The 25794-nt window shown below is 40.8% G+C and overlaps 2 protein-coding genes across 5 annotated transcripts in view; one reads left to right on the plus strand and one right to left on the minus strand.

The window, feature by feature from the left end:
• Window positions 1-889: 889 nt before the first annotated feature.
• lrit2 (leucine-rich repeat, immunoglobulin-like and transmembrane domains 2) lies at window positions 890-13034 on the plus strand. 2 transcript variants are annotated; one of them, XM_057849295.1, is made up of 4 exons: window positions 891-1102; window positions 1394-2184; window positions 2741-3474; window positions 3655-13034. In XM_057849295.1, exons 1-4 carry the CDS (start codon window positions 984-986, stop codon window positions 3679-3681), a joined length of 1671 nt encoding a protein of 556 aa, XP_057705278.1. In that variant the 5' UTR covers window positions 891-983; the 3' UTR covers window positions 3682-13034. The 2 variants fall into 2 exon arrangements, with proteins under 2 accessions (XP_057705277.1, XP_057705278.1); XM_057849294.1 differs by having other exon boundaries at window positions 890-1102; window positions 2741-13034.
• Window positions 13035-13812: 778 nt separating this feature from the next.
• cdhr1a (cadherin-related family member 1a) overlaps window positions 13813-25794 on the minus strand; it is a 30735-nt gene continuing 18753 nt past the window's right edge. For 2 of the 3 annotated variants that reach the window (XM_057848998.1, XM_057849000.1), the window contains 5 exons: window positions 25586-25750; window positions 24657-24724; window positions 21222-21450; window positions 18746-19003; window positions 13813-16711 (listed from right to left, as the gene is read on the minus strand). In XM_057848998.1, the coding sequence (XP_057704981.1) occupies window positions 16154-16711; window positions 18746-19003; window positions 21222-21450; window positions 24657-24724; window positions 25586-25750 (1278 nt within the window). In that variant the 3' untranslated portion in view covers window positions 13813-16153. Of the gene's footprint in view, window positions 17295-18745; window positions 19004-21221; window positions 21451-24656; window positions 24725-25585; window positions 25751-25794 lie in introns of all 3 variants that reach the window. The other variant, XM_057848999.1, reaches the window with a different exon arrangement.

Consider the following 25794-nt stretch of genomic DNA (forward strand, 5'->3'; position numbering starts at 1 on the left):
TTGCGGGCTTTCTTTTCTACCGTCTTCAGAAGAGGCTTCCTCCTGGGGTGACAGCCATGCACACCAATTTGATGTAGAGTTCGGCGTATGGTCTGAGCACTAACAGGCTGACCCCCCACCTATTCAATCTCTGCACTAATGCTGACAGCATTCCTGTAACGAGTCACATGACATTTTGCAGGGAAAATGACAAGCAGTACTCAATTTGGACATTTAGGGATGTACGTAGTTTCTAAGGGGTGTACTCACATTTGTTGCCAGGGGTTTAGATATTAATGGCTATATTTTGAGTTAGTTTGAGGGGAAAATAAATCAACTCTATTATATAAGCTGCACACAGACTACTTTTCATTGTGTCAAAGCGTCATTTTGTCAGTGTTGTCCCATGAAAAGATATACTTAAATATCTGCAGAAATGCGAGGGGTGTACTCACTTTTGTGATACAATGTAGAACCTTCCATCACTGCTTGTGATCAGGGACTGAGAGACCCCCTTTCGGTTTTAACCCTCAGGGGTCGCTATAGCGAAACAGACAATTTGCGTGGCAGATTTGTCACACAAGTGTTTGGGCCAGATGCCCCATTCTGACACAACACGCACGTGGGACTCAAGCCCAGGCCACCGCAAACAGCTGCGTGGCACTCAGACAACTTAGCTAACATCTTCATCCGAGGGACTGCAGATGAATATTAACTTGTAGCTACTGTATATCTGTTCTGTGCAACACATTTATTGTACAATATCCCTGTTAAGTATATAAAATGAGAATGAGAATGGACATCAGCCAGCAGAACCTTCCAATCCCCTACTAAAAGGCTACTTATAGTGGGCGTCACCTACTTAAACAAATAGTGGGTCAGACCTGCTGACTCTGTCAAGAATTAGGTGTTGTGCACTCGGGGATTAGTCCTAATAAGCTTCCCTCGTCTGCCTCACTCGACATGTCTTGAGCACGAATGCCGCCCGCCATTTGGGCAATTTTATGCGGACTATGGACAGGATTCCTTACCTGCTAGTTATAGTTTTGCTTCACGTCCAGGGGTATGAAAGTTTTTCTCAATGTTTGCGGGGGTGTAGCTGTATAGAAGACCGTCATGGCAGGTGAGACCTCTTGTTGACCTTGTTTCTGTGTCAGGGAAAATATAGTGTTTATTCATTTGCAGTCTTTAATTATATAGCTCTGAAAGAAATTAAGAGACCAAAAACTGGTCTTTTACATGAGTATCTCAATTTTGTATTTGGAATTTGGGAGTTCTTTGTCTGTCTATAAGCAAAGAGCAAATGAAACGGTTCAATTTACTCAACTGTATCTCTAAAGAAACATTAGAATTTCAGAGAAACTAATCACTTTGCAGTGTTTACTGGTCTAAATGATGCTTGAATCACTCATAGGTCTCTCATATGCATGGAGGAGAATGCATTCGGGGCCATACCGGAGAATATTCCTCATGATATGACCAAAATCCGAATAGAAAAATCCCATTTCACCGAAATCAAGCGCGGAGCTTTCTCCAGAACACCTGCCTTGGAGAACTTGTGGTTGAACTTCAACGACATTACCCTGATCAACTCTAAAGCTCTGGAAGGTTTGCGGAATCTGACTGAGCTCCGTCTGCAAGGGAACAAGCTGCGCTCTGTGCCATGGACGGCGTTCGAGGATGCCCCGGGCCTGAAGATCCTAGACCTGAAACACAATCAACTGGATGTCCTGCCGGAGCACGCGTTAAAAAATTTGCCCGATCTGACTTACTTAGACTTATCCTTCAATCGGCTTACGGTCATATCCAAGGAGGTCTTCCAAAACTGGCCCCTGTACCAAAAACTGCAGAACACGGAGGAGGGAGAGGCGAGCTCCTCTGGGCCGAACGTTGTCCTTGCGCTACACGACAACGCCTGGCTGTGCGACTGCCGGCTCAAGGGCTTCGTGGAGTTCATCCGCTCCCTCAGCCCCCCGATTATTCTGATGAACTCCTACTTGACCTGCTCCGGGCCGGACTTTAGGGCAGGCAAGTTCTTTCATGAGGTCGAGCTCCAGGCCTGCGCCAAACCAGTGGTCACCACCCCGTCGGCCAATGTCAGCTTGCCCCTGGGTGCCAACGTCACGCTGCGCTGCCTCGCCAAGGCCCGGCCAGACCCTGCGGTGTGGTGGACATATGGTCTGAAGATAATCAGAGGATTTCATGGTAAGAGTGTGATCTCCGCAGTGTGACATCCAGGCAGGCGGATCGCCTGATATCTTGTGCTAAATTAGATACTTATGTGCACATTTTAATCACAGCCTTCTATAAAGCTTCCTTTAAGAGGAGTCAATCTGGATGTTGGTCACTGACTCCGTCAAGCTGCACACCCTCGGTGTTTCAGATTATTGTGCGCAGCGTCATCCTGGACAGCTTGCGTCAGCAGCCCTGCTGTGTACGAGCGAACCTGCACGAGTAAACTTGTGTGCAGGGAAGTTGTTTTAACTGACCATTGCTATTACCAGTACTTGAGATACCCAAATTTTGATGTTGTTTTTCAAGATAGCCATGGTCTATCACTTAGCAAAATAATTTTGATGAAAAACTTCAAATACAAGTACTGTGGTAGCTTGATTTTTTTCGCTTGTTGCTACGCTACGTTGCGTGCATCCCGCATGGTCGAATATCCTGACACCACTACTGTTTGTAATGTCCAAATGTTGTATGTTGAGACCAAAGACTGTCGTGAAAATATATTGCTATAAAAATCATTTCTTCTCAGAGTCTCAGGAGAGAGTGGATGAAGACACTATCAGGTCCCTCTTGGTCATCCCTTTGCTCCGTACGGCCGACCGCGGCGTCTACACCTGCAGTGCTGTCAATTTCATCGGAAACTCCTCAGCAAGCATCCAGCTCGACATTCTCTCTCCTGACGGCTACCAGTCACCATCCCTTCCTGGTTTGCTGGCAGAAGACGAGAACGTTTATATCGACATCCGCATCGCCAAACAGACGGTGCGCGGCATCTCCATCGAGTGGTTCGCTGTCTTGGATCACCCCGACCAAACGTGGTTCACCATCCATTTGGGCCGCGCCAACGGCGACAAGAAGGAGACCATCTACATCGGCCCTGGCATCCGTTCGTACTCCGTATCTGACCTAATGCCTGCCACCAAATACGAGATCTGTGTGACGCTCAAGAACCGGACGCCACGCCCTGGCCAGTGCGTGGTTTTCGTCACAGGAAGCGACATCACTGAAATGGAGCAGCGAGAGAAGCTGATCCACATTGTGGTAATCGTCCTCGCCATGGTGTTGGCCGTACCCATCGGCATGTACGCCTGCACTACCGACACTAAGTTCTCCTGTCTGGAGGGCTTGATGGCATTTTGGAAGAAGCGGCGCGGAGAGAGGGGATCGGGCGGCTTGGAACGCGAGAGGCAAGGCACCTTCGACAGCCTGCAGGCGGCCAGCGACGAGAGCCTGATGCGGAAAGAGTCCAGTGAGGACAGGAAGGTGAGGCGGAGATCAGATGACAGGCCGATTAAGGGCAAGGCCGACCCCAGCAGAATCACTGCAGAACTTTACTAAACGGCATCAAACACTTTGCAGCCAGCCATTTTTTTCAGCAGTTTGTAAGTGTGATGACATGGTGTGATACACTGCTGATACTCTCTACTCTCTCTTCTGTTCTAGGGCGGGAGATTTGTTGAAAAGGTGTGATTGCTCACCTTTATGGCAAGATTGTTAGTCAAGGGATTGCACCAGTGTAGAGATATACTTGATTACATTCTTTTGCTCTCGGATTCATGATTCACAGTTTTTCCTGCCTTTGTGGATGAATTGGGCAAGATAGCACATTTACTGTTTCTACACGGATTTTGTAATAGCACGAATATATACTGTAGATATAATATATGTGTATTCTTTCTGTTCAGTTGGAGTAATTACTACAACTGCTGTTTAATAGAAGAAACAACTCTAAGGCTAGGTTCATACCACAGGTCTTAATGCACGAATCCGATTTTTTTGTGTTTTTCCGACTCGAGTGACGGTCGAAACAGGAAAGTCGCATAAAAGTGGACCATTTCAAATCCGATCTAGGTCACTTTCGTATGTAGTTAAATTTGACCTTGGCCACATTTTTCCAGAATGTGGCTGCGGTCTGAACTGTCAAGTCCCCCAAATCCGAATCCATGTAGCAATAGCGTATCGCACGCAGGCTATTTTTAGACCATGACGTCGCATCGTAAAGCGGAAGAAGGACATTATATACACGCTCTCGCATGCAAACCATTATTTTTCGGCCTTCTTTCTCCGGTAATCTTCAAAAACTCTCAAAAACTGACATGCCGATTATTCGCTGCTACGATGTAACTTGTAGAAACAACTCTAAACATTACGACATATATAGGATGTTTTCTTCATACTCTCCCGGAACCAAAAACTCGTAGGAAAAAATGTGAAGACTGCAGCTACTATGCTTCTATGGCGCGGACGTCTAAACGACCAGTTTAACGCCAGCAAAGTGAAGCCGTTCACATTTCATATGCAGTAAACATTTTGTTTGGGCCAAGAGGTAAGCCATTTCGATATTATGACATTTTTTTAGCGTAGCGTTTTGTCATGCTGCTTCTCTCTGACAATGCATGACCTGAAAAAAACATTTAAAGTGGTATATGACTGCCACCGTTGTTACCTTTTCTGTTCTAAAGAAACAACTTTAGTAAGGGGGAAGCGTAAATAAATTAATAGAATTAATATTTGTTATTAATGAAAAAATGCAGTGTTCGTTGGCTGTCAACGAGTAGCATTTGCGATCGCTACACATAACAGCAATGTCCCCCAAAAGAATGGTCGGAGACGTAAGACAACCAGAGGATATAATGTATAAGAAAGATGGGGCTTATGGTGGTAAAGGATAGATTGTTGGAACAGGAGAATGTCATTGTCAGTGGCGTAAGAAAAAAGTGTTGATTATAAAAAAGCTAAGGGTAAGCTTAGGTCGGCTCGTTTTTTTCCGTCTTTTTCAGCCGTCGACACTCAAGCCATCTCTTTAACTGAACATTTGTATGTTCTTTCACATCTTTACCAGTGAATTTGGCACCAGGGACATCATTTTCGGACAGAATTGGTAGGTTTAGCTCTGTAAACATCTCGTTCGTACACTATTCCCATTCATTTACTATTAGGGACAAACAAGAGCTTGTCCCCCCTTAGCTAACAGCAGAGCCACAGAAGCTAACGTCATAAATATTAACGAGCGGAAGTGACGTGTAGCGTGCAGTACCCCCATTACGTCAGCAAAGAGCGAGAGAGATAGGCCGCTACGGTAGCGATGGGGCTGTGTATTAGCGTTAGCGCCTAGCTTGAATGCGGCTTTTAAAGAAGAGGCAGGCTTGACAACAGTCATAAAGAAATAAAATCGGGGGTGGGATAAGCCTGAGAATGTTCGGTTTTCTCTCTGTGCTCAAAATGAGCAATATTTCAAGATAACTTACAGTCCGAGAGTCAGGGCAAACTGTCCGTGTGTGTGTGTTTGCGTCATGCACGTACAGAGAGTGCATGCTACCAATCCATGTAAACTTTGAATATAAGACTAAACGGGGAATATTTATGTCTGTTATTTGTGTTCTCTTTTTGGAAATCAAAGTATGATCACCCTTGAATGACGTTGAACCAGTATATGTAATCATTTATTTTGATGCTCCTGCACATCCGGGTCAATTTGCTCAGTGCATCTCGGACTGCAAATTAGTGCGCATGCGTGATACTTGAACGGGATCAATGGACAAAGGCAGTCTGAACAGGCACGCCAAAAAACAGTTATGACAAAAAATCGGAATTGAGCATTAAGACCTGCAGTATGAACCTAGCCAAATTTCGTACTTGCCTGTATTCTGTAAAAACGTGTCGACAACAACTACTTGAAAATCTTGTTTAACTAATTGGCTACCATTGACAGCGACAGACGTGCAGGCCTTTTGAGGGCTGGCAGCGAATGGACAAATCTTGGACAAATGGCTTAGACGTTTAGTAGTGGCAAACTAATTCAAATTCACAGCAGAAGGAAGAAAAGAGCCACATGATTGGACGTCTTTCATCATCATCAATGGCACTGAAAGAGTTAATGTAGTTGTTATTATATATATATATATATATATATATATATATATATATATATATATATACATATATATATATATTTTTAGGCAACTGAATAAGTCAGGTACAAAACTGAGCAGTATTCAACGTTGTAAGAATTGTTAGAAACACAGCTCTGTATATACAGTATCTGTTGCTCGCTAACAAAAACTATGTATTTCCAAATTATGGGATGACTTATTTGTTCCCCAAAAGTTTCAAAACCCACAATTTGGAGAAATGTGCTTTTTGTTTTAAAGCGACTATGTATTTCATTTCGGCCAGTTATATTAAATGAACTTATTTTATTCAAAAGTGTAAAAAGTCGACAACAATTGTCATTAAAGAAGATTTCATTTGATGAATATTTTTCTCCAAATGTGTACTGTAAACTCACATGCTATGAATGTATATTATTCATAAATCACAGCAAGAATTCTGGGCCATGCTATGAACATGTCCCTCAGACAGTTTATGACTACTAAAACACAATGTTTTCCATAATTGATCATTCTTGTTCAACTCCCGTCTTTAAAAAAAGAAGGAAATCTTGCGCATATTTGAATAAATAATATGCTCATGTAAACCGTCTTTATAGAGAGATTAACAAACAGTACAATTAAAATTGTGTTTCTTAAATCTCATAGTGCATGTAGAAAATAGTATGTTTTTCATAATGCACTTTGTCAGATAATCACAGTTAGGTCCTAAGTGTCCCAAATGGTGTGTGTGTTCAGTCTATGTGTGTGTACTGTAAAGTTTCATCAGTTGATCTGTAATCCCCGCCTGCGTCACTGTACTTTTATAATACGTCACAGGCTGGACTCTTGCAAACAAACAGAAGCACGGCACAGTGGCAGCGGGCATGCGCCGGACATGATCTGTGCCGAGGAAAGCCAGACAGATGGCGCGTTGCATATGCACGCGCCAACATTGTTCATTTGACATAAGAGCCAAACACAAACATCCTCTGAAATATCTACAGCACGTTGTCTAGCCAGTTCTATAAACACATCTTTCCTGTTTGTTCACACTTGATTCATAAGGAAACATATTACACACCAGAAAATGAAACAGAAAGGTACAGTATCATTATAACATGATGATAGATATCTGTGTAAATGTGTTTTCTTTTACAATCTTAAATATTTATCAACACTCGATCCCAATATTTTTTAAAAAAACTTTTATACTCAAAGAGCAGCATATTATTGCATGTTGTTGCTGCCCCCTCCCTTTGGAAGTCACTCCCTAAACCCATCCGCACCTGTTCACACATTCCTAGATTCAAATAACTCCTAAAAACTCACCTTTTAAATTGTCTTTTAAGTTATAATTATTTGTTGTTTATGGTTTTGTTCTCATGTTGTTTGCTGCTTTTTTGTTTTAACTGTAAAGCGTCTTTGAGTATCTGTAAAAGCGCTCTATAAATAAAATGTATTATTAGGGCCCCAGCACCAATTGATGCGAGAGCCCTATTGGAATGCAAAGGATTATTATCTCTTCTTCATAGAAAATGAAAATGGTCAATTTGAAGGCCTGAACATCCTCGAAAAGTCACCAAAATTTGCATACACGCGGCTTTGCATAAATTTAGATCATTTTGCAACGTTGCAAAAAAATGTAACAAAATGGCTCAGTGGCTCCCCCTTGTAATCAAAAAAAGTCCTCTCCATTTAAATTTTTTCAACGTAGAGCGATGAAATTTGGGGAGTCCAAAAAGTCTCTTCCACCCAACAGGAAATCGGGTGTTTTGGATTGAATGTTAAAAAAAAATTAATTTTAGACGATAAACAGCATGCACGTTTGAGACCATTGTGCATAGGCAGTTAGTTGGATCCTCCTCAAAATTGGACAGTTCACGTGACATATGAGATGTTAAGTTATCAAAATGGTGAGTTTTCATTCATGGGCCTGACCTGGGCGGGGTACCAAAGTCAGGCGTTTTTTGTGGCAACACACCAAATTCAGTAAATGACTAATAACTTCCTGATACAAGTTGCAATATTTTTCATATCTGGCAAGCATGAGAGGTATCCTGGCCTGAACACGACTGCATTGAAATATTACCCATTAGGCCTGGCACACCCTAGTGGGTACAGGAAATACGCTTTTTTTTTTTTTTTACGAGAAAGGCTCCTCCTCCTTGGGAAAAAAAAACAACTGACCTCAAACCTGCATCAGGGGAGCCTTAAGACATGTGTTCAGGTATCTAATGAAAAATGTTGAGTTTTCGATGAAGCGGCGGGGTACAAACAGGAAAGTTAAAAGACCCTCGGCATTTTGTCTCACAACAAATTTTGTCATAACTTGGCAGATATACAACATATATGCGCCAAACTTGCTTGTTGAGTCTTACCCTGAAGGGTCCTGTGTGGATTATTTACGTCAACTCTGTAGCGCCAACTGGTGGCAACAGAAAGTAACTCATTTTACTTATACATGTCCAGTTCTTTTGTAGTTTGAAGACTTTTTGTAATACTACATTTTAAGGCCAATGTCCACATTTCTGTCTGTTGCCATGACCATCCTTTGTTCGCATTAAGAGGAAGTGTATTTTTTCAGGGATTTAGGCAGCTTACAGAGCCATAGAATTTGGCACACTTTGTCGAATTGGCCCAATTAAAACCGAGTTTGCGTGATGTTCGAGTTGCGCCAAATTGTGAGCGCTAGGGCCCGTTCAGTCCTGCATGCAGGGCTAGTTATTATTATTACTTACATTGTAGCTAGTCTCCCATTTGACAGTAAAAATGACTTCACCAGTGATCTAAGAGTAAGGGAATGGAATGTTTTTATTTTGGTTCCATTGATAGCTATATATGTCCAACCCATTCGAACTTGGAGGTTTAAATGGATTGGATGTCTACTAGTGACAAAATTATTCGAATTCACAGCACAAGAACAAAAAGAGCCACCTAACTGGATGTCTTTGATCGTCAATGGCCCAAAAAGAGTCAATATGAAACATGACGTTACAGAGTGAAAATGTTCACCTTTAAAATGCAAAACTCATGTTATAACTAGGGCTGTCAAACGATTGACATTTTTAATGGAGTTAATTACAGCTTAAAACTTAATTAATCGTAATTAATCGCAATTCAAACCATCTATAAAATATGCCATATTTTTCTGCAAATTATTGTTGGAATGGAAAGATAAGACACAAGATGGATATATACAATCAACATACGGTACATAAGTACTGTATTTATTATAACATTAAATCAACAAGATGGCATTAACATTATTAACATTCTGTTAAAGCGATCCATGGATAGAAACACTTGCAGTTCTTAAAAGATAAATGTTAGTACAAGCTATAGAAATTTTATAATAAAACCCCTCTTAATGTTTTCGTTTTGATAACATTTGTAAAATTTTCAATCAAAAAATAAACTAGTAGCCCACCATTGTTGATGTCAATAATTACACAATGCTCATGGGTGAAACCAATAAAATCAGTCGCACCCAAGCGCCAGCAGAGGGCGACAAAACTCCAAAAAACACAAGAAACAAGTGGCCATTGCACTGTGCTGTCATTTTAATCTGTTTGAGCGGGGCATGTGCGTTAATTGCGTCAAATATTTTAACATGATTAATTAAAAAGATTAATTACCGCCCGTTAACGCAATAATTTTGACAGCTCTAGTTACACCCTTTAATCCATTACAGTAAAATGTGAAACTTGATAAAACATTAAACTTGTTAATATGTGAAACTTGTCAAGTTAACTGATTGATATATTGTACATTATTTGGCATTGCAGTTTTCACGTTGTAGTGGATGAGATTTAGAAGATATTTACACTTTGAAGGACTCTGTGGTGCATTTTTCAGTTTTCTGTATTTTTCTGACTTTTTTTTTTTTTTTTACCACATTATGTACAAAAAAACAAAAAACAAAAACAAAAACAACCCCCCCCACACACACACAATAAACAATAAAGGACACATATTCCCCCGTGAAGCTTCCCTCCTGATTTTTTTGATACTATATTGACAGTTTGAAAAATACAAACTCACACTTGGGGTCCTTACTCTTTAATAGTTTTTTTATCTCAACATTATTTTACAACTGCTTACAGAGTACTTTTGCCACCGATCACAAGTGACCCTATTTTCTCGAACTGAAAATATGATGAACTCTGAAACCTGTCTTTAGTTTGTGCGTTTCCAGCTTCAGTGCTTTTTGCAACTTCCCACTGTGTAATCCTGTACACAGCAGTAATCCTGGCTGCCTCCTACATGGCATAATGCACGCTCATTTGGGATGCTTCGCGTATTATTCCCTGTCCATTTCTCTTTTAATAGCCATTGAATGTGTGTCATGATTTAAATGCATTTTTTTGGTTTGTTTTATGTACTTAGGGTGGGCGTGGTTGAGTTCACCTTTTACTTTGGGACCACGTTGCCTGATTTTAAAGGCACAATAAAGTTGATGACGCACATCTTGAGAACCTAACTAGAGAAGGGCAGAAGGATCTCTGGTTTGTGGCCAATGCAGCAATATTGCAGAAAGATGAACAAGTTGGCCCTTGGATTAGCGAGGGTAATCTGCGCATTCCGTGTTTTATGTAATTTGGAAAATACGCCACTGCAGCATGTTTGGCTCTGAAATGCTCAGAGGGCGCTTTGAGTGTAACTTGGTAATTGGTATTGCTCACGCTGGTGCTGCACCAAAGGAGATTGTGCGGGAGTCAAATGTGACTTATTTGTAGAACATCTGCTCAAAAAAAAGAAAAAAAAAAAAAAAGAAATACAGTAAAACATCATCAAATACTGTTGTATAACTCCACCTCTACTGAGAAACATATTTCTATGCTTCTGCTTAAGTCCTTCTTTTGGTTACTTTTGCAGGAATACGGATTCAATTCATGTATCACAGTAATTTTTTTCTTTTTAAAATTATTCTTACAGGAACAAAAAACAATTTAATCAAGTCATGTACAAAAGAGGCAGTACAAGTACAAAAGTTTATAAGGCTGAAATATAGGACACAATTTTTAAGTACTTTGTAAAACTTTTTTTTCTAAATGTCAAAAGAAGTTAATTAAAAATTTACTCTCACTTGTTTCAAATGCTACACAAATTGAAACATTACAAAATTTCATATTTTTTTCTAGACTTCGAATTTTATAGCATCTAAGTTGAACATTAAATTTTTTTGTACCAGCAATTTTGTTGCTCTGAAAAAAAAAAAAAAAATCTATTACAATATTATCCATTCATTTCTACTCTGTTCATCCATTTTTTCCAGACACGAATGGTTTTGGGGGGACAGAGAAAAAGGAAGAACACAGTCGAGAAAAAGAACAAACAACAACAAAAAATATGCCATTAAGCACCTATGCTACCTAAGAACATAGTGGGGCTATCGTACTCTAATTATATTTACCCGTGGACACCATGTGGGTGTGTCTGTGGGGGGTGTTCATCTATTTTATTCTATAGGTTTCCTTTGAGTGACAAAAAAATATACATTATTATATTATTAATATTACAGTACTATTATTATTATTATCATACATAGAAAGGCTACTTTTTTCTGAAAAACTAAGACTTCCTTGAAAACTGACATTAATAATAACAACAATATAAAATGTAAAAAATAAAAATAAAAAAAAAACATTGTAAATGTAAATTATTGTAATTAAATGCTGCTATTTAAAAAAAAGTTTTAATGTAAAACCTGTTAAAGCCATCAGACTCAAATGTTAATACAACTAAATATGAAAAAAAAAAAAAAAAAAAAAATCAAATTTAAAGTGAAAGCAATGTAAAGAACATTTGATTGCAAGGGCGTAAGTTTACATAAGGATGGTAGGGCTATAACACAACCAACTTTTCAGGATGCTCAAATTGTCTCCACCAACTTTTAAGCAACCTTATTTGAATTATATAATGAGTTGTTATTTTAGTAATTTATATTTTCTTCCCATATGTTATAAGGCTAGAATAGATCCTACCATTACTAAGTTAAATATTTTCATTATCTTCAGACTTACTGTAGATTTACCCCTTTTCACTTGCTGAATGTGCCGGTCCATTGTTTTCCCCGAAACGCATGTTTGATTGTCTGATGACTTGACACCCCCCTCCGCCACACAGATGCACACTCACACCCACACTGCCCCACTGACAACCAGACAGGAATAAAACATGCCGCCGCCTCCTCAAAAGAAGAGGGATATTAGTTTTTTTGGGTTTTTTTTCAAAGCAGCATCAGCAGCAGCCACTGTAAGTAATGTAAAAAGAAATCAATGTCGTGGAGGTGGGGGAAGCACCACTAATTTTGCTGCTGAAAGTCCGACCTGTATCAGAGTTAGCATAGCTTTAAACTTGCTGGCCTGCAAAACTACTGCGGTGAGACCAGGCTCCACAAGGAATAAAGAAGTCAAGCTAGCCGTAACCTCATTTAGATCATTGTTTGACTTATGTGTATTATGGTAATGCAACCCGGTGGCTTCAGCATGGAAGTCCCTTTATTGAAAAAAAGAAAAAAAAAAATTATATGAACATGAACTGACATGGAAAAAAAATCTGTGGAATGAAATTACACATCAGAATTGGTTCGAGTCTTGGGGTTGTCTAGGATGGCTCAGATGTAGATCGGTCCTTGGATATTTCAGATTTTTTTCCCCTTCTTTTTTTTTTTTCCAAATCACTTTTATACTTGAATACTTTAGTATGAGTCTACTCAGTCTAGGGATACTCCAGTGGCCCACCAAAAGTTTGTGTGTGTGTGTGTGTGTATACAGAGTTTGTTATTGTCCATTAGTATGTTTCTGAATGAGAACACTGTAAAATACTACAACTCACACTTCTGCTCATCTGATAATTTTTCTCATGATTGTCTAGATGTAAGCAGGCTCCTGACTATAAGCTTTTAGTAGCTTCTTAAGGAGACCTGACTCACACATAATCTCAGCACTATGATATGATACACACTTTGTAAATATTCATGTGTGTGTGAATAAATTGAAATTGAAAATTGAAAAGTGGACCCATTCTTGGAAACCTCCCTGTTTTTTTAAATAAAGGGACTTGCACTTCAAAATGTTTCTTGACTGGTTGTTGATTCAAACAAAGGTTTGAATCGAACGTTGTATCCCCTGAACCAATACACATGAAAGTTAGCTTAAGCCAATACAGATTTTTTTGCATTGCTCAATGCAAAATAAATCAAAAATATTTAATTGACAGGCTAAATAAATAAAACATTAAATGAAATAAATAAATAAATAAAGCCTATCAATTAATGAGGTCCATATACGTGAGAAATGTTGTCCAGACCCCCGTTCAATAATCTGTTGAGTCTTATTAATATCCCGCCCCTAGCAAAAAGTGTTATGCCTTAATATCGTCCCTACCAATGTTGAGAGCAAACCTACGCCCTTGGTATGGAATTTTGCTTTCTTTTGTTGTTGTTTCTTTCAACTCCCAGCTAAAATGCCTATTACAGTCCGTGGAAGCAAATAACTTATATAAGGGAGTTTATGAGTTGGTTGATTGTCTACGTTCCATAAAACAGCAGGCCTATTGGTTTCAGGGGTTGCAAAGAGAATTTCCTTTTCTCCACTTCCAGAAGAAGGCGCCAGAGCCTATGAACATGCTAATTACAGTAAATGTTAAGCTAGTCTAATAATCTAAGTGACACAAGACAACAAAACACACGCAGTGCACAATAACAAGGAAGAACTAAACCCAAATATACAACTTTTGAAGACAACTTTATTGACAAAAACGCAATCAAAATCAAACACAGCACCGCCAATATTGCCTTTTTTCCTTCCATGACTGTGTTGTGCACCTGTGAGCAGTTGGGATTAAAAATGATCTTAACCGGATCATTGTGGTTTCCTTCCTTTCGACCAGCTCAGGCTAATCCCTTTAGCCAGCACCAGTGTCAGTGAAATCTGCCCGTAAGAAGATTGGTTGGAACCCAAATAATACAGTCTCAATGTGCCTCAGTCCTTGACGAGAGACTTTTACAGACAAAAAGAACAAGCGATAAACGTTTTTAGGCTGGAAGCAGAGTAACATGCTTGCTATAGTGGGGCAAATAAGTATTTAGTCAACCACCAATTGTGCAAGTTCTCCTACTTGAAAAGATTAGAGAGGCCTGTAATTGTCAACATGGGTAAACCTCAACCATGAGAGACAGAATGTAGAAAAAAAACCCAGAAAATCACATTGTTTGATTTTTAAATAATTTATTTCCAAATTAGAGTGAAAAATAAGTATTTGGTCACCTACAAACAAGCAAGATTTCTGGCTGTCAAAGAGGTCTAACTTCTTCTAACAAGGTCTAATGAGGCTCCACTCGTTACCTGTACTAATGACACCTGTTTTAACTCATTATCGGTATAAAAGACACCTGTCCACAAGTTCAGTCAGTCTCACTCCAAACTCCACTATGGCCAAGACCAAAGAGCTGTCGAAGGACACCAGACACAAAATTCTCGAGCTGCACCAGGCTGGGAAGACTGAATCTGAAATAGGTAAAAGACTTGGTGTAAAGAAATCAACTGTGGGAGCAATTATTAGAAAATGGAAGACATACAAGACCACTGATAATCTCCCTCGATCTGGGGCTCTATGCAAGATCTCACCCCGTGGCGTCAAAATGATCACAAGAACGGTGAGCAAAAATCCCAGAACCACACGGGGGGACCTAGTGAATGACCTACAGAGAGCTGGGACCTCAGTAACAAAGGCTACTATCAGTAACACAATGCGCCGCCAGGGACTCAAATCTTGCACAGCCAAACATGTCCCCCTGCTGAAGCCAGTAAACGTCCAGGCGTGTCTGCGGTTCGCTAGAGAGCATTTGGATGATCCAGAAGAGGACTGGGAGAATGTGTTATGGTCAGATGAAACCAAAATACAACTTTTTGGTAGAAACACAGGTTCTCGTGTTTGGAGGAGAAAGAATACTGAAGTGTATCCGAAGAACACCATGTCCACTGTGAAGCATGGGGTTGAAACATCATGCTTTGGGGCTGTTTTTCTGCAAAGGGACCAGGACGACTGATCTGTGTAAAGGAAAGAATGAATGGGGCCATGTATCAAGAGATTTTGAGGGGAAAATCTCCTTCCATCAGCAAGGGCATTGAATATGAGACATGCCTGGGTCTTTCAGCATGACAATGATCCCAAACACACAGCCAGGGCAACAAAGGAGTGGCTTCGTAAGAAGCATTTCAAGGTCCTGGAGTGGCGTAGCCAGTCTCCAGATCTCAACCCCATAGAAAATCTGTGGAGGGAGTTGAAAGTCCGTATTGCCCAACAACAGCCCCAAAACATCACTGCTCTAGAGGAGATCTGCATGGAGGAATGGCCAAAATACCAGCAGCAGTGTGTGAAAAGCTTGTGAAGAGTTACAGAAAACGTTAGGCCTCAGTTATTGCCAACTAAGGGTACATAACTAAGTATTAAATAAATAAGTAAGACCAAATACTTATTTTCACCATGATTTGCAAATACATTCTTTAAAAATCAAACAATGTGATTTTCTGTTTTTTTTCCACATTCTGTCTGTCATGGTTAAGGGTTACCCATGTTGACAATTACAGGCCTCTCTAATATTTTCAAGCGGGAGAACTTACACAATTAGCGGTTGACTGAATACTTATTTGCTCCACTGTATGTAGAAAAATGGCCACTCATGTTGAACTATGTCAAGATCTCAGACCACCATGAAGTGCAAAAAATGCACGATTCAGCGGAAGATTATTACCCTCAACATCACGGTTAGGTTAAGGCTATATCACTTTCCAAAACATCTGCTGAATCGTGCTTTTGTTGATTGATTGTACATTTAAGTTCAAATGAAGCCCTCCAGGTAGATATTCCCTGTTTTAGGCCAATGCCTGCTCTAGGAATTTGTTGTTTTCATCAGTACTGGTATTACCAATTGTTCCGCTTATCCCGTTTCAACAAATTGTACCAAGCATTACAGCAGTGTGACAAAAACGTCATGCCAGGGAAGGACAAGAACAAATTTCACGGTGATCCAAGACTTTTGCATGGTACTATGTACACTCGCAGCACTATAAGTTATTGATCATCCTCTTCTGCTCCAGTCTCATTTTGAGTTCTGACACGAGTGCCTTGTTGACTGTGTCGTGCGTCGTCGACTTCTTCTTGGGGCGCGCCGCCACGGTGGCCGAGACGGTGGGCACTACCCACTTCCTCTCACCGGGGACGTAGGGTGGCGGCGGAGGCGGGAGAGAGGGGGCGCAAGGGGGTGGCGGCGGCGGGGGCCAGTGCCTGACCGCGTTGCCCACGTTGTTGTTGTAGTTGACGTTTTCCGCCATCTCCTGGGTGTCCGGTTCCTGCTCCTCCTCCTGGAACCTGTCCTCGGGGTTCCCTGCTCTCCTGAAGGGGCTCTTGAAGGTCCATGCGTTGTCGTTGCGGGGCCTCCTCCTCACGCGACGGTTGGGCACGACCCGGTTGGACTTTTTGTTGCGTACGAAGGTGATTGTGGAGATGATGACTGTGACCGAGACCATTAAGCTAATAACGCCTGCAAGCACGCCTACGATTTGCATGGATTTGTTTTTATTGTTCATTAATAATGATCCCAAAGGCCCCCCTTTGAGTTGGGTCTGTAAAAGAGCAAAAGGAGAATGGACATCCATTGTCAAACGTTTTCTAATGTTCCCGCTATTTACACATACTCACAATTAGGCGTTAAAAACACCTAGAAACTAAATAAGCTGCCATAGTATCGAAGGTGGGAAAATACACTGCATACACTTTGAATGGAAACACTCTGAGTCTAGATTTCATAATGATGTTTTTTTTTCAAGACAAGATCAGAGAGGTTGTCCAGGAAACCACTGCTGAAAATGGGAACATCTTCAGTCACATTGTGCTCCTTTACTCCTTTACAGACACAGCTCACTGCAGAACCAAACAAATATCTTATAGTACCAACGAGTTCAAAAAGAAAAAAGTTCATGTTTGTGCTGATGATCTCAAGGCAAGCTTCACTCATGGCCTCCTGATAATCTTTCTGATCTTGCCTTGAGGTTTAATACGGGACTTTTTCACAGAGTTCCAGTAAATGAGAGTGGAAATGAAGATTGTGAGGGAAATGGCGAAGGTGACAGCGGTCATAAAAATCCCAAACACAGTCCCGGGGCGCTTCCTTAGTCCGAGGAAGTATGACACAAATCTGGATTTCACCTAAAAATATGACAATGTGATAAGTGATCTTGTAAGACAGCACCACAGTTACATTGGTCTGATAGAAGGATGTTAAATTCCAAGTGCTATTGAATCTAAACATAGAATTCCAGAAGAAGGCTTTCAGATCTGCATTCATGGAACAGCGCAGTGTAAATTACATGTTGTGCTGTGAAAAACATTACTGCAAACTGCTCCTTTCAGACCAATCTGGTCACTGTCCAAATTTATTTCCATCCAGACAAACTTACTGCCAAAAGATGATCTTACCACACAAAAGAATAGTATTCTGGAAAAAGGACATGTTGGATATTTTGATTCTTAGACTAGTTAAAGAGGAAGGATTCTGGTTTTGATGGAAAAAAACTAGTTAAAGAGGAAGGATCCTGGTTTTGATGAAGAAAAAAAAAAAAAAAGATAATAATAAGGCTATAAATTGAACAAACCTAAGGAGAGCTGAGCTGAAGCTCAAGTTGTCATTTTGAAGAGGTACAATCAAACATTGCATCTCAGCCTCGTAAAACAAAACTTGTGATCAGATTTTATTGTTTCCAAATAAAACATCTGAATAATGATAATGTAAAATATCCAACCGTCCATGATTGCCCAGCAAAAAAACTCCCAGGAATTTACCGGAAAAGGTTGTACCTAGACTTGTTTGATTCTTTCCGGCACAAATCAAAGATTTTCTCATGTGTACAGTGTACAAGGCACACGATTGTTTTACATTTTTGCAAACTTAAGTCAAATTGCTACAACAGCTATTCTTAAAGTGTGTTATTACAGTTGTACCACACTAGTACAAATAAATAAATAAATAAATAAAAGTGTGAGAGCTTTCAGGAAATGCTCATGTTTCAGTACCCTTGACGGGGATAGATGTCCAATTCATTTTGACTGGAAGGGACTAGCTTCTACCTAATTCGCTGCCATCCATCCATCCATCCATCCATCCATCCATCCATCATCTACTGCTTTATGCGGGGTCGGGTCGCAGGGGCAGCACCCCGAGCAGGGAAACCCAGACTTCACTCTCCCCAGCCACTTCAACCAGCTCAACCGGTGGGGTCCCAAGGCGTTCCCAGGCCAGCCGAGAGACATCCAGCGTGTCCTGGGTCGCCCCTGGGGCATCCCGCCATTGGGACATGCCCGGAACACCTCTCCAGGGTGGCATCCAGGAAGCATCCAAACCAGATGCCCAAGCCATCTCAGTTGGCTCCTCTCAACGCGGAGGAGTAGCGGCTCAGTCCCTCCCGGATGACTGAGCTTCTCACCCTATCTCTAAGAGAGAGCCCGGACACCCTGCGGAGGAAACTCATTTCGGCCGCTTGCATGCCGCTACCAGACCCTCCCAGTCAAAATGGATTAGAATTCTATCGCCGTCAATGAAACTGAAACAGGAAAGAATGTAACCCTGTGTTTGTTTTTGAGAAAGATACATAGTTACTTACTGCTTCGGTTATGTCGATCTTGACCACAGCGGTAGTGCTGAACGATGGGTGTCCGAGGTCACGCGCTTGCACCACCAGCGACCAGGTGAAGTCCCTCTGATTGGTGATGTTCCTAATGATGGCCATGGACTTGATGTATGACTTGAGGTTAATTTCGCCAGTGTCAGCGTCAATGTCGAAGATGTTGTTGTCAGGGTCAGCTTTCATGATGGCGTACTCGATGACATTGTTGGGTACCTCCGCATCGTCATCAACAGCCTGGGATCAGAAAGGCGTTGGAAGTTAATTTTACTTGCTAGTGCAGCTTTTAGGCCAATGGTGTCGCAAATTTCTCCTCCGTAGTCAATTTTAAACTGTATGTGTGAGTTAACTGTAAAATTAACACCTTCCAATTCATTACGATTTTTCTCCCTCGTTATTCACCGCCTAATTGTTGTATTATACTCAAAAGCTGTGCATGACGCCATCTACAGGGATGAGTTCATAATGACAGTGATTACTAAACTTGAATTTTACAGAGAAGCTGGGCTAGATCCTCCCCTATGCTTAACCACTGGAAAACAAACTTGACTATTATAAGCATCAGATGAGCCTAGTTAAATGTTATCCTCGGATATAAATGAGGCAAGGTTATAAATATATAAGATGTAATATAATATACATATAATATAACCTATATCCCGATCAGAGGTTGCGCTAGACTTTTTCGTTGTCTGTCATTTTTACTGACAGGGTCATAAAATTCCGGTCATAATCTATTTTTACCCGTCACTTAAAATTTTAAAATGATGATAATGACATTGTGGTGACCCTTTGTTTGGCATAATTCACCTTCCGTACTTGTGGGTACATTTGGCCGAGCGCGTTAGCGGCTACGACACAGTCACGTGACAGAGACACTTAAGAGCCGCGCGCGTTCCGGCTTGAATAGAGAGTTCACAGAGAGCAGAAGAGCTACAGCGGCTGGACACAGCAATTCGAGCTAACAAGACTCTTAACATTGCATACCGCTTCAACATATTCAATAGTATTTAGTTTTCATTCATTTTAAATTAATATTCAGTCCGAACAAGCTTAACAGAGAATCCACACCGTGCCATCACACATCAAGCAGATGAATATGTAACTTTTTCTCCGCAGTGACAAAAACAGCTGACTGTGGCCCCAGTAGGTAGGCTACATTATGGAACAATGAAATTAACAGTTCACCTGCTGTGGCCTGAACGGAGTCTTACACCTTCCTCCTGGTGCGCATGGGCTTGAATTGCGTGCCAGCTTGTGCAGTCCCTGTTTTTTCACCTTTTTTATCAACACCATCGTCGTTTCGGGGCTTTATGAAGAAACTTCGGACACTCAGTTACCTTGACATTTTTCAGAGTAAGGCCAACGACTTCACGCATCAAGAGAGACAATAGCTAATTAATATGCTCACTCGCCACCCTGTGGTCTGGGGTGTGATTTGCAACCTGTCAAAATGACAGATGGACTTCAGTTTTTTCCGTCACCGTTTTAAAAAAATCGGTCAACGACGGAAAATATTCGGTTAACACGACCCCTGATCCCGATATAGTCCAAATCCAAAAATCTGATATCAAACCAATACGGATATACTGTATATGGATGTGTACTTAAAATATTCTTTTTTTTTTTTTTCAATCATTTACTGTTCATTTAATTTTTGCACCACAAAGGCAAATGGTCTGCTCAAATAACACATCCCAAGCATGTTAGTTTGGAGACATCTAATGGTCAATAAACATAACTGCTGTGCTAAGCTGTGACCAGCCCTTGTACAAAGGCAGAAAACTTCTACATTCACTAGTTTGAAGGCAACATGCGTATTAGCCCAAAACCGATAATGAAAAACCGATGTCTATATTATCCGATATCATTTGAAAATGTTTTTATTGGTTGATATTATTGGCTACCTGATGGTATCGGAGAACAGAAAGTGGAAAGAACCAGCTTTCCCAATGACACGGAATCGTCTTTATTTGTGGGATTGTCAAGTTAAATGTTGGTACTATTTTTGACTGGAAATAGTTTTTGGGTGTCTTTGCATATCTACAATAGATAACTATATAACTATTTTATTATTAGTTGAAGTTGGAGCCATGCAAGTTGAAGTCACACCCATGCCGGACCGACCAGGGACACCCCTGTTTTAGACCGTGGTATAGCTTAGAAGTCTGGAACTCGCGTCTCCAGAGCCTCATATGGTTCTCTATCCTTCAGTTGTGGCTACTTTTTATTTTGGAAAATAACGAGTATTCTATTTTTACTTCATATCTGTTCATTAAAAAAAAAAAAATTAAGATGGTGGTGCTTTTTTGACATAACACCTGAGTTTTTTAACAACTAGGTCATTGTTTTTAAATCCCATGAGGGAAGTCAAAATGGCTTATTGAGTATCTCTTTGAGTTTGAGTGAAGTTTGTTCACACTTAGTATACTGTAACTGAGAAAAGGATCATTACCTCAATTTTTACTGGTGCACCGATCACCATGGTCTTCTCCAGGAAATTTTCATTGAAGGCAGGCGGATGGTCATTCAGGTCCAGGACAGTGACGAACACCTCGGCCAGACTGTACTTGCCCTCCGCGTCCTCTGCCTTGACGTAAAAATTGTACTTAGACCGCACCTCCGCATCCAGGCTGGCCCATGGCTGTGTGTAGATGATTCCAGTGGTAGATTGGATCAAGAATCTGAAAACGGACAAAGTGGTTTCAAAATCAAACTAATTTCCAAGAAACTGGCTTGAGAGATGAAATTTGGGAGACCAAATTGTCTTAAGATCCCAATCAAGGGTAACTAAACATTTGAATGAAACGATGGTGAGAGTCCCACTTAATTTAAATTCACCAATACAAATGATTTAGAAGGATATGCTGTTTTTCCTCCGGAGGTACTGTAAATTGTTAAACTTTCAAGAATGGACGTGGATCAGTAAACCCGCTGATTTAGATTGAGATGGATGCGTCAAGTTACTGTTAGTGTGACTTTGGGACAACACATAGCTCTTAGAAGTAAACAACAATCTATTTTCACCCCCAATCCTATTATGGGATTAACGAATGCAAGCAACGGAGGAGCAAAGATTTCACAATCTCATCCACGAGCAAGTCTTCCCTCTATAAGACATTTACAGTAAAGAAGTTGTTTCTGATTATAGTTGTCACAGAGAGACTCTGAAAAGATTTTAGCATCACCACTGACCCCACCTGAACCTGGATTCTGTAATGTTACAGTAGATACAGTGGAGAAAATCAGTATTTGAACACCCTGCTATTTTGCAAGTTATCCCACTTAGAGATCATGGGGGAGTCTGGAATTTTCATCGTAGTTGCATGTCCACTGTGAGAGAGATAATCTAAAAAGAAAAATCCAGAAATCACAATGCATGATTTTTTAAAACAATTAATTTGTGTGATACAGCTGCAAATAAGTATTTTAACATCTGTCTATCAGCTAGAATTCAGACAATGAAAGACCTGTTAGTCCCCCTATTAGTCCACCTCCACTTCATGTAGTATCCTGAATCAGAAGCACTTGTTTGAGATCGATAGCAGCATAAAGACACCTGTCCACCCCATACAATCAGTAGGACTCAAACTTCTAACATGGTCAAGACCAACTAGTTGTCCAAAGTCACGAGAGAAAAAAATGTTCACCTCCACAAGACTGGAAAGAGCTACGGAGCAATTGCCAAGCATCTTGGTGAAAAAAAGGTCCACTGTTGGAGCAATCATTAGAAAATGGAAGAAGCAAAACATGACGGTCAATCTCAATCGGAGTGGAGCCCGATGTAAAATATCACCTTGTGGGGTCTTAATGATCCTAAGAAAGGTGAGGAATCAGCCCAGAACTACACGACAAGAGTTGGTCAATGAACTGAAAAGTGCTGGGACCACCCTTTCCAAGGTTACTGTTGGTAATACACTAAAATGTCATGGTTTCAAATCATGTAGGCATGAAAGGTTCCCCTGCTTAAACCATCACATGTCAAAGCCCGTCTTAAGTTTGCCCATAATCCAGAGGAGTCATTGGAGCAGGTTTTGTGGTCAGATGTGAGTAAAAAAGAACTTTTTGCTCATAATTCCACGAACCGTGTTTGGAGAAAGAAGATTGATAAGAACTATCTCAAGAACACCATTCCTACTGTGAAGCATCATGCTTTGGGGGTGTTTTTCTGTGCATGGGACAGGACGAGTGCACTGAGTTAAAGAGAGGATGAGGGCCATGTATTGTGAGATTTTGGGAAACAATCTCCTTCCTTCAGTTAGAGCATTGAATATGGCGTCGTGACTGGGTCTTCCAACATGACAATGACCCAAAGCACATAGCTAAGAAAGCCAAGGAGCGGCTCCGTAAGAAGCATAACAAGGTTCTAGCACGGACTAGCCGGTCTCCAGATCTAAACCCAATAGAAAGCCTTTGGAGGGAGCTCAAACTCCTTGTTTCTCAGCGACAGCCCAGAAACCTGACTGATTGGTGGGCCAAGATCCCTCCTGCACAGCGTGTTTAAACCTGGTGAAAAACTACAGGAAACGTTCGACCTCTGTAATTGCAAACAAAGTGTGCCAAATATTAACATTCGTTTTCTCAGATGTTCAAATACTTACTTACTGCAAATCTCTCAAGGTGCAGACAATTAAAAAACTGTGTGGTTTTTGCCAAGGCCCACAGCCTGCCAAAAGGATGGACGCTGGAAAAGTGGCAAAAGGTGGATTTTTCCGATGAATCTTCCATTGAATTACACCACAGTCGCTGCAAATATTGCAGGAGACCTACTGGAGCCCGCATGGATCCGAGATTCACTCAGAAAACAGTGAAGTTTGGTGGTGGCAAAATCATGGTCTGGGGTTACATCCAGTATGGGGGTGTGCGAGTGTTTTGCAGGGTGGAAGGCAACATAAATAGTCTGAAATATCAACAAATCTTAGCTGCCTCTTACATTCCTAACCATAAAAAGGGACAAATTCTGTAGCAGGATGGTGCTCCATCGCATACTTCAATCTCTACCTCAAAGTTCCTCAAGGCAAAGAAGATCAAGATCCTCCAGGACTGGCCAGCCCAGTCACCAGACATGAAGATCATTGAGCATGTCTGGGGTAGGATTAAAGAGGAAGCATGGAAGACGAAACCCAAGAACTTTGCTGAATTCTGGCAGGCATGCAAGACTGCTTTCTTTGATATTCCTGATGACTTCATCAATAAATTGTATGAGTCCTTGCCGAACCACACATCCTTGAAGCCCGTCGAAGTCATACAAAATATTAAATTTGGATCTCACAGCACCACTACTTAATTCGCTTATGTTATGTAACATATTTTTGTATTTGAGGTACATTTTTTGTTCAATTTTCACACTACTTTCTGTAGGCGACAAAACTTTTGTCTTGCCAAAATTTGACCTTTATGTCTTCATGAAATGATAAATCTTTTTCATTGAAACAAATATATTTAACATCATTTGGGGGGGGGTCTTAGCTTTCATATGAGCCATTTCTGAAACCAATTGAATAATTAAAAGTCAGGTTATTAGCAATTGTTTCTCCAAAATGGATAAGCGACAAGACTTTTGTCAGGGACTGTATTTGCAGCTTTAGCACACAAATAAGTCGTTAAAAAAAATCATACATTGTGATTTCTGGATTTTTCGTTTTAGATTATCTCTTTCACAGTGGACATGCACCTACGATAAAAATCTCAGACCCATCCATTATTTCGAAGTGGGAGAACTTGAAAAATAGCAGGGTTTTCAAATACTTATTTTCTTCACTGTATACTCAACAGAAAATGATTGGAGTTGAGATGAAGGACACAAACAGGACATCTTCAAAGGAGTGACTATTAAAAACTAAAAGCAGCTATCATTTGCTATGGCAAAGCAAGTTGGGAATTTACTCACAAGTCAGCCCCAGATCCATAGATAGAGTAAGTCACATCGCCCCATGGTCCTGAGTCTGGGTCGATTGCCTATGAAAAAAAAACATTATTTGAAAACATAACCCAATTGGATGCCATTGAAGGCGACAATCATCAGTCATTTTTGACTTTGTTGGGCTAACTCCCATCAAAATGGATTGGAGGTCAGCGAATGAGTTGACTGTATTGGTGAGTAAATTGTCTGATTTGCCAGTACCTTGGCCACAAAAGACTCAAAGTGAAGCTATCACATTTCCGTACAATAATTGGCATAGACATGAAGTGGCGTTAGGCACACAGAAAAAAAGGCCTATTCGTCGTCATCGTCACGTCATCATGTCATCAGATAATCTGTTGCATCAGTGGGGCCTGTTCACTGTCTCCGTGTGTGCAAGGTCACTTGTCGGCTGTTCTTTTATCTGATTGAAATTGCCTGGGATCAAGGATGCGAGCCTTTGCTGGTGTTCACGCAACGGGAGGATTTACGAGCACCGCTCTGAGCCCACACAGTGCTCATGTGAAGGACAAACAAAAGACAATAGTCAGAAAATTAGTGCCTTTCCATGGGTTGAATCAATCAGCCGGGCAGTGTTTCACCAACATTCACGTGACCTTGAATTTGTTCAGAGGACACTATGTCTGCACAAATTTTGTCTAGCTTAGAAAAAAAGAAAGAAAAGAGGGAATTTGGTGTTACACAACAAAATGAAAGCGATAGCCATCTGGCAGCTTCCCTGGCCTAGCTTTTATCTACATGTTTTCACATATTATCCCTACCTCAGTACCAAAAGTCTACATTTAGGGAATTAAAGCCTCTTTCTGGCATTTTGTTCAAATCGAGCATTCCTCTTGAGCTCGCAATGACGTATGCTGATGTGGGTTTATTTTTAGAATGGATGACATTCAACTCACCAGAACGGACACGACATTGGAGCCCCCAGGTGAGTTCTCAGGAATTCGGGCGATGTAGTAGTCTGAGGAGAACTTAGGCGCGTTGTCATTGGTATCTAAAAGATGGATGATTATGTCGGCTGTGGAGCTGAACCTCTCTGGTGTATCAATCTCAACAGCGAGTAGCTGAAAGAGACAAGTCCTGCAATAAAAAAAATGACTACTGTTGG

This window comes from Corythoichthys intestinalis, chromosome 10, assembly GCF_030265065.1.
Source record: "Corythoichthys intestinalis isolate RoL2023-P3 chromosome 10, ASM3026506v1, whole genome shotgun sequence".
Classification (NCBI taxonomy): domain Eukaryota; kingdom Metazoa; phylum Chordata; class Actinopteri; order Syngnathiformes; family Syngnathidae; genus Corythoichthys; species Corythoichthys intestinalis.

Coding starts and splice junctions, on each gene's coding strand:
- lrit2 (XM_057849294.1), top strand. CDS start 984: ATGCGGACTATGGACAGGATTCCTTACCTGCTAGTTATAGTTTTGCTT. Junction 1,103..1,393: donor ATAGAAGACCGTCATGGCAG/GTGAGACCTCTT, acceptor AATCACTCATAG/GTCTCTCATATGCATGGAGG. Junction 2,185..2,740: donor GATAATCAGAGGATTTCATG/GTAAGAGTGTGA, acceptor ATTTCTTCTCAG/AGTCTCAGGAGAGAGTGGAT.